At 44.4% G+C, this 9,544-nt stretch overlaps 1 protein-coding gene across 1 annotated transcript; it reads left to right on the top strand.

Annotated features, from left to right (window-relative positions):
- Positions 1 to 4,269: 4,269 nt before the first annotated feature.
- On the top strand, positions 4,270 to 7,496 carry LOC121979479. The gene is made up of 2 exons (XM_042531467.1): positions 4,270 to 4,506; positions 7,368 to 7,496. Exons 1-2 carry the CDS (start codon positions 4,270 to 4,272, stop codon positions 7,494 to 7,496), a joined length of 366 nt encoding a protein of 121 aa, XP_042387401.1.
- The last annotated feature ends 2,048 nt before the right edge of the window (positions 7,497 to 9,544 follow it).

The raw sequence follows: 9,544 nt of genomic DNA, 5'->3' as shown, positions 1-9,544 counted from the left end.
TATGGACTTATTGTATCATATTTTTATATTAATAAAGGCATTTGTTTGGTTATTATACTTACTTATATTGGTGCCAAATAAACTAAGTATAATAACGTCCTTGAGTAGAAGGTTCTTACCTATATCAATCGATTGGTTGAATCGATAGTGAGATGATATAGGGAACACTACTCTAAATCATTCCTAGTCGAGTATTAACATTCAGGGACAATGTTAATGCAATAAGACTAGCATGTAGGTCAACTCGATGACTTGATCTCACAAGTCATGGATATAGAGATATCAAGTTGACACATGGGTATACATTATAGAATGTATACTGAATGACCCGCCATGAGAAAGTATCATGGATCGTTATATGAGTGTCATATACTTTCTCATGTGGCTATTAGTATGACTATTAGTCCTTAGACCTGAAGTCACCATGGATCCCTACATAAGGAGTTATGTACTTTGGTTTCGTCAAACGTCACCCGTAACTGGGTGGAATATAAAGGCGATTACTGGGTATGTAATGAATTATGCAGAGGGATGTGAGTGATGTAGATGGGATCTATCCCTCCTATATGACGGGAGTGACATCGATATCATGATAGAGTGAGACCACGAAGTGCATGGCCATGCCCAAATGAGTCAATATAGGATATTGAGCTCATTTGATTTAGTGAATCTACTTGGAGTTCAAGATTTAGATTGATTAGAGGATGACACGGTCTATGCCTCATATTGATCAATCTAGATGTCTAGGATAGAAGGACACTTGTCATATATTGTGAGGAGTCACAATTAGTAGTCACAAGGTGATGTTGGATCTCAACATTCTTGTAACTTGGGTAGTAATGATGTGTTGCTAGATACCGCTCATTACTTATGCTCCTAAATGGGTTTAGGGGCATTGCTAACGTTACAAGAACCTATAGGGTCACACACTAAGAGAAATTAGATGGAGATTAGGTTCATTTAATGAACCTAAATGACTAGGTTCATATGATGAACCAAATTGGATTAAGAGTAGTCCAAAGTAGGCTAATTGAGTTGGACTCAATTTGGTTCATGTGTTAAGTGAGTCTAATTTGGACTTAGACTCATTTAATTAATTTAATTCAATGAATGGAGATTCATTAAATTAAAATTGACTTGAACCAATGGTTAGATTAGATCAACCAAGGGAGAGAAATGGTCAAGTTTGACTTGACTTAAGTAGGAAGATGAAGAGTCAAGTTTTGACTTGACTTTGACTTGACCAATGCCACATCATCAAGGCTTCTTCATTTGATCAAGTTTGACTTGACCAAATGCCACCTCATGGAGGAGATCAAGAGACTTGACTCTTGATATTCCATGGGAGTTACATGCCTTGAAGTGGCCGGCCACTTTTAGGTGGAATGAAAAATTGATTTTTCATTCAAGTGGTTGTAACTCCATCTTCTTCTTCTTCTTGAGTTTTCTTCTTGCTCTCCCTCTCCTCCCTACTGATCTCTAAGGTTGCTAGCACATCCTTAGAGATTTTTCTCCATCTCTTGCTTGTGTGGATACACATAGAGAAGTGTCTACTTTGACACTTTCGAGATCCGGCGAACCGAGGACAAGCAGGATTGCGAAGGGCTTCGCATCAAGGGTATATTCTTTCTTCCTTGTAGATCTACTGTAGATCGAGGTTTATAAACTCGTACTTATATTTTTCGTAAGTTTTCTTCGCACGAGATCCAGTGGCATGGGTGATTCGGGATTTTCGCGACGCGAAAAGCGGTTTTCGCGACGCGAAAAGCGGTTTTCGTGGCTCAAAAAACCCAACTTCATCTACATCACCATGTCAGCCTACTTCCTCGTCGCCATCAACAAGTGATTCAGATGATAATGCTGCTCCTCGCATGCTTCCCATTAGTGACATTTATGAGCATTGCCCACCAAATGCAACTCGATATCCCCTTCCACGAGCTCTAGTGGTCTCTTCAAAATCTATTGAACCAACTTGGTTTACACAAGCAAGCAAGGATCCAAACTGGCGTAGTGCAATGGCTACAGAATTTGATGCACTTCTTCGAAATGGAACATGGAGTCTAGTTCTGCGTACTCCCTCAATGAATGTTGTGGGCTCTAAATGGGTATTCCGTCTTAAGCATCGAGCTGATGGTTCTCTTGAACGACACAAAGCTCAACATGTAGTTAAAGGATTTATTCAACAACCAGGTATTGACTTTAATGACACTTTTAGCCTAGTCATCAAAATTACGTCTGTCAAACTATTATTATCAATAGCTGTTAGCTCTAATTGTCCTGTACGACAATTGAACATTTCAAATGTGTTTTTCCATGGTCATCTTTAGGAAATTGTATTTATGGAGCAACCACCTGGGTTTATTCATCCACAATTTCTATCTCATGTTTGCCAACTTAAGAAATTCTTATATGGTCTTCAACAAGCTCCTCGTGCATGGTTTCATCGACTATCTAATTGGTTACAAACTCAAGGATTTTCTGGATTAAAGATTGACTCGTCTCTATTTCACAAATATAATGATGTATCTATGATATTTTTTCCTATTTATGTGGACGACATTCTGATAACCGACAATGATCTCAAGGGTATCACAACTTTTTAAAGTCTTCTCAATCAAGAATTTCCTACTCGAGATTTGTGTATTGCTCATTTTTTTTCTTGGTATTAAGCTTATTCCATATGAGGATGACTATCTTCTCTCTCAGAGCAAATACTGTTGGTGCGGGAAACATTTGACGATCGAACCTGTATTTTGATTATATCAAATGGACCAAAGTTAGTTGTCTTGTTATCTAACAAGGTTCAATGAGTTTGCAGGAAAGTCCTAAGTGTACTTAGGCAAAAGTCCTAGCTCCGGTTAGGCAGGTGGAGAACCCTAGGGGATGGTAACCCTAGGCGGAAAGTCTTGGCGGGTCGAGGGCTTCGGGCAAAATCCTAAGGGGTGGTAACCCTAGGTGGAAAGTCTTGGTGTCAAGAATCAGGTGGAAGACTGGACGGGTCATGAAGCGAATGTCTAGCAGAAAGTCCTGGAGCCTCGGGCGCTGAGAAAAAGTCCAGTCGGTCTGGAGGACTAGTCTGGCAACAAGTAAACTCTCCTGAGTGGAGTAGGTGAGGACGCCTTCCCCGGTGAGGGAACAGTAGGCGCCAGTTCAACTTAGGATTTCCGGATGGAAATCTAAAGTCAGAACTAGACAGTAAGAGGTTGTCATAATTTCATATTATATGTATATTGTTTTTGCCTGGACTAACTTTGTTTTGCAGAAAACAAGGAGCTGGAGAAAGGTGGTTTGGGAGCCTAGAAGGAGTCCGGGCGCCCCAAGATGGTCTGGGCACTCGGAGTCGGTCCAGGCGCCCGAAACCCAAAAGTTATCAGGAAGCTGATGTGGCGCGCACGGAGTGACTGAGCCACATGTTCCAAGCGCCCAGAACAACCTATAAAAGTAGCCTCGACTAGAAGCTTCAGAACAACACATCGAACAACTTCCGCTTCTATGAGCTACTCAGAAATCGCATCCACGACACCCAAAAACTCCGACAACGATTCTTCTAGAAGATTTCCTCTTACAGAGCTGTCGGTATTATTTTCATTCAAAAGTTTCTTGTACTACAATTGTAATCCTTCTGTACTCTTTCGAATTTATTAGTGATTGTCCATCTAAAGCACTCTTACGTACGGGCCTTGGAGTAGGAGTCGCCACATGTTCTGAACCAAGTAAAAAACTTGGTGTTTGCGTTGTGTGTTTTATTTTTCGCTGTGCATTTTACTTTGAGTTTTCTGAAACGAACGAATTAGCCACGAGCACTATTCACCCCCTCTAGCGCTTTTGATCCAACAATTAGTATCCGAGAGGGGTTGCCTTGAATCAGTACAACTATCGTTCGAGCAATTTTTGTTTTTCGCCCTGAATCGGTACACCTTTCATTTTTTTCCCTCCAAAATTATTTTTAAAAAATTTATTTTCATCTTTTCACTATTGGCCTAGATTAGCGAAATGTCGCGTTTTCAAAAAATTATAATAATATTTTAAAAATATTTTTATTAATATTTTATTAATTTAAATTTTTTTTGCTATTTCTATTTTTCTCTCGTACTACTAATCCAAGACCAAGTCTTGGAATATTTGGTTCTTTTTCTTTTTGTGTGCGAGAGTTTTCTCTACAATGGCCCATCAAGAAGGCTACAACACAGCTCGTCTGCCACTCTTCTTCGGTGAGGACTTCGGCTACTGGAAAGGCCGAATGGAGTTCTACCTTTAAACCAGTTCGAGATGTGGATCATCATCAAAACCGACATCTCAATCCCACTCAACGGTACTGGAAAACCAATATCATGCGAGAACTGGGACGCAAGTATAATAAAGAAGGTCGAGGCCAACGCCAAAGCAACGTGTACTCTTCAATGTGGTCTAACAAAGGAAGAGCTGAATCGAGTTGGTCCATTCTCAAGCACAAAAAAATTGTGCGAGAAGCTGATCGAACTGCATAAAGGCACCTCAGATACGAAAGTAAGTAAGCACGATCTAATTTTAAATAAGTTATATAACATAAAAATGCAGGAAGGTGAGACAGCTAGCCAACTTCACGTGCGAATACAAGATCTACTGAACGGACTCCATGGGATCGGACAAAAGATGGAGAATAGAGACGTAATAAGGTACACGCTAAATGCTTTTCCGAGGAATACGTTGTGGGCATCAATGGTAGACGCCTACAAAGTATCCAAGGATTTGTTGTTAATTAAGTTAGATGAACTGTTTTTCGAATTTGAATTGCATGAACAGACTAATGCACGTCCGACCGAGAAAGGTATTGCGTTGATTGCAGGTACAAGCAAGGCAAAGGAGGCTAGAAAGAAGCATCATATTGAACCCGAGTCCGAAGATGAACCAGACTCAGAAGATGACGATGATGAGATAGTAGCCGAACTCGTCAACCTAGTATACAGACTCTACAAAAAGAAGAAGAGATTCACAAAGAAGGACATCAAAAAGGTGATTCAGTCCAAGAAGACACAATCAAGTCCGAAAGTGAAGTTCGAGGTAACATGCTATGGCTGCAACCAAAAGGGACACGTCAAAGTAAAATAAGTTTACAATGTTCTTTCTCTCTCTTAATTTGCACTTAGATTTTTTATCAATTATTTCATTCTTTTTCAATCTAATTTGCATATTGATTCAAGTTCTCATGTTGGTAATATGCTCAATATCATCCTCATATTGCCTAAGTTAGTCACTTAAATATTTCCAATTATTAAGGTTTTCATTTGCTAGTAAACTTTTATTGTTCACTGATTTAAACAATTTGCAACAAAAATAATATACTTTGTTCTCATGTTTCGAGTACACACAAGTCATTTTCAATCTTTATTCTCTTCATTTGATAATTTTCTTGTGTAATAAGAATATGAAAAATGTCTCGAAAGCTCATCTACAAGGACATAAGATTACATTCTACCATTCTCTATCAAAAGATCTCTTGTTTTATTATCAATATTATCCCAAGATCTTGGATTATATATATATATCCCGTCCGGAAGCTGAGTCGGATGAAGGCGGGCCTTGTTGTGCAGAAAGTTGACGGAGAGTCATTAAAGCACTGGATCTACAGGGTACCCTCCCGGAAAAGCTCACATGGGCAGCTGACGGCGAGAGATGACCAGGACGATGACGCTATTGCTCTGCGCACACTCAGACGAATCCACCAGTCGTTAGAGACCAGAAACCAGGGAAAAAGTCCCTGGGTCAGACCCTCCGACTCTCAAGTCAGGTACTTTTTTCCCCAGAGATCAGAGAAAAAAAAATGAAAAGTAGAGACTAATGAGAAATGACGAGTGAGCGTACCTGCATAAGGGACAAGGCATCCCTTTTTATATTGCAACAGAAGCTTCTGGGTCTGACGGGCGTCAGGGAATGTCGGCTGTCAGGCTTTGTCTGGCGGTGATTGACACGTGGTTCTTTTTAATAGGCTGGCGGCAAAACCGAAGGTGTGTTGAGCCCCGACTGTTGGCATATTCCCTGACACCTTGATTATTCTCTCTGACAAGCGATTACGATTCCTTGGCTAATTTTTCCTGTAGTGTCTGAACGACGAGCCTGCGTTCTGAGGTCTGGATTCACCTTGCTTTTATATACTATTACCTTTGACTTGTATGCCCTGATCTGTGTACCTTTGACTTGTATGCCCCGATCTGTGTTGAGCTTGTATCCCGACATGCCCTTGTCATCTGCTATCTCCGGTCTGCACATCTTGATCTGCACGCTGGGTCTGTATCCGAACTTCTGCTTCTTGGCTTGAATGTTCCGACCTGCACGCCAGGTCTATACCCAGACCTGTGATCATTGGCTTAGATGTCCCGACCTGCACGCTGGGTCTGTATCTAAACTTCTGCTCCTTGGCTTGGATGTCCCGACCTGCAAGCCAGGTCTGTAACCAGACCTGTAATCCTTGGCTTGGGTGTCCCGACCTGCACACTGGGTCTATAACCAGACCTGTGATCCTTGGCTTGAATGTCTCGACCTGCACGCTGGGCCTGTACCAGACCTCTGTGTTTGTAGTTCTCCATCTTCAGCTATACCTGGTCCGCGGGCCCGTTTATTACCCACTGTCAGGGCTGGTCTTATAATCCCCTCCTTTGACCACCCTGTCCTCTGAGACTTTGACTTTGACCACGTAAGCTGGACTTTTGACCTCCCTGTTGTCCATGTCATCTTGACTACTGACCGGCCACGGCGGCTTGACTTCTGACCTTCCTGACCTCCACGTTAACTTGATTGTTGACCGGCCACGGAGGCTTGACTCCTGACCTTCCTGACCTCCACGTCAGCTTGACTGTTGACCGACCACGGAGGCTTGACTGTTGACCAGCCACGGAGGATTGACTTCTGACCTTCCTGACCTCCAGGTCAGCTTGACTTCTGACCCTCTTGTGGCCTTGACTCGTAATCACATCATCCTATCGACCCCACAAAACATGCATCGTATCACAAGCCTCCCCCTCAAGTCTAGTCGAAGGAGGCTCTAGTCCGACTGACTAGACCCCCATCCTTGTGTTAGCTGACCTGGTTCCCGCTTGCTCTGCTGACCTATCTTTTATCTGTATTCTGCAAAATTTCTCTATGCCTTGGGAGATGAACGATCCCCTTCTACACTTATGAGGACTCCTCAACTTCTGGGAGCACTTTCTTCCTATAAATGTAGCACTTTTTTCCACATATCGCCCCAAGTTTCGAGGAAATCCCTTCACCTTCTCCTTCCCTATAAAAAATCCGAACGTCCAATGCTTCCAGATATCCTCTTGTTAATACAGTACCTCATTTCCATGGAACCTACCATAGAAACTAGTGAACTTGCTTCTTTGCTTCGACAGACTTCCTATCTGTTGGAGTTATCAGCTCAAAAAGAAGAAGCTTCGCTCCAGCAAATTGCCACTCTGACGGAGTTGCTGGCTCAAAAGGAAGGCATCCTTCAGGAGATGACCGCGAGCAGAGATCTTTAGGCTTCCCTTACTCATGAGATAGAGAGCCTCTGGCTGGCCGCCAAATCTAGGACCCGAGCCGAAATCGCTCTTAAGCATAAAGCTCAATCGGAATTTCAGAGTCAGGGGCAGTATATTGTTTATTTGAAGAGGAAGCATGAAGATGAGGTGGTTCTTTTGAAAGAGGAAGGACGTATCAAAGATGAAACCATTGGGCAGTTGAAACGTACCATCGACCTAATTACAGAAGATCTAATTAAGGTACGAGCTCATCTGACTAAAAAGGATCAAGCCTTCGGCTCTAGAAGCCATGTAAACCCTTAAAGAATATATCTCTGATTTTGATGGAGTAAAAGTTGCTTTTTGCCTTCCCCACTTATTGTGGTTTTCCATTATACTGTCCATCCTTTACTACGTTTTTGTGTAACCCCTGCATCTTTCTACCATTTCTAGCAAAACATAGCAACCGTAATAAGAATAATTTGCTTACCTTCTGAGAGATGTCTATGACTCGCGAATGTGCCTCCGAAGTTTCATGTTTAGTCAGGACCCGAAAAAATCATTGCACCGACCGGGAAGGTTGTTGAATGAGAGAGCCCTGCTCACTTATAACTCGCCCTGGGGCGAGAGTCTGGAACATCCGACTTGGAAGTTCGTTGGTCATGACAGCCTTGCTCACTTATAACTCACGCTGGGGCGAGAGTCTGGGACAGCCGACCGAGAAGGTCATTGGGCGTGAGAGCCTTGCTCACTTATAACTCGTGCTGGGGCGAGAGTCTGGGACAGCCGACTTGGAAGGTCGTTGGGCGTGAGAGCCTTGCTTAATTATAACTCGCACTGGGGCGAGTCTGGGACAGCCGACCGGGAAGGTCGCTGGGCATGAGAGCCTTGCTCACTTATAACTTGCGCTGGGGCGAGAGTCTGGGACAACCGACCTGGAAGGTCGTTGGGCGTGAGAGCCTTGCTCACTTATAACTCGCGCTAGGGCGAGAGTCTGGGACAGCCGACCTGGAAGGTCGTTGGGCGTGAGAGCCTTGCTCACTTATAACTCGCGCTGGGGCGAGAATCTGAGACAGCCGACCTGGAAGGTCGTTGGGCGTGAGAGCTTTGCTCACTTATAACTCGCGCTGGGGCAAGAGTCTGGGACAGCTAACCTGGAAGGTTGTTGGGCGTGAGAGCCTTGCACACTTATAACTCGCGTTAGGGCGAGAGTCTGGGACAGCCGACTGGGAAGGTCATTGGGCGTGAGAGCCTTGCTCACTTATAATTCGCGCTGGGGCGAGAGTCTGGGACATCCGACCTAGAAAGTTGTTGGGTGTGAGAGCCTTGCTCACTTATAACTCGGGCTGGGGTGAGAATCTGGGACAGCCGACCGGGGAGGTCATTGGGCGTGAGAGCCTTGCTCACTTATAACTCGCGCTGGGGCGAGAGTCTGGGACATCCGACCTGGAAGGTCGTTGGGTGTGAGAGCCTTGCTCACTTATAACTCGCGCTGGGACGAGAGTCTGGGACAGCCGACCTAGAAGGTCGTTGGGCGTGAGAGCTTTGCTCACTTATAATTCGCGTTGGGGCGAGAGTCTGGGACAGCCGACCTGGAAGGTCGTTGGGCGTGAGAGCTTTGCTCACTTATAACTCGCGCTGGGGCGAGAGTCTGGGACAACCGACTTGGAAGATCGTTGGGCGTGAGAGCCTTGCTCAATTATAACTCGCGCTGGGGCGAGAGTCTGGGAAAGCCGACTTGGAAGGTCGTTGGGCATGAGAGCCTTTCTCACTTATAACTCGTGCTGGGGCGAGAGTCTGGGACAGCCAACCTGGAAGGTCGTTGGGCGTGAGAGCCTTGCTCACTTATAACTCGCGCTGGGGCGAGAGTCTGGGACAGCCGACCTGGAAGGTCGTTGGGCGTGAGAGCCTTTCTCACTTATAACTCATGCTGGGGCGAGTGTCTGGGACAACCGACCTGGAATGTCGTTGGGCGTGATATCTTTGCTCACTTATAACTCGCGCTGGGGCGAGACTCTGGGATAGCCGACCTGGAAGGGATGTCCTGACCAAGATAGATGTTACCTATC

This window comes from Zingiber officinale, chromosome 5A (assembly GCF_018446385.1).
Source record: "Zingiber officinale cultivar Zhangliang chromosome 5A, Zo_v1.1, whole genome shotgun sequence".
NCBI lineage: Eukaryota > Viridiplantae > Streptophyta > Magnoliopsida > Zingiberales > Zingiberaceae > Zingiber > Zingiber officinale.
This window is presented reverse-complemented; position numbering and strand designations above follow the sequence as displayed.

Excerpts from the sequence above, each read along its gene's own strand:
- LOC121979479 (XM_042531467.1), top strand. The coding sequence starts at position 4,270 with ATGTGGATCATCATCAAAACCGACATCTCAATCCCACTCAACGGTACT. Across the intron at positions 4,507-7,367 it reads AAGGCACCTCAGATACGAAA|ACTTCCTATCTGTTGGAGTT; the intron begins GTAAGTAAGCAC and ends TTGCTTCGACAG.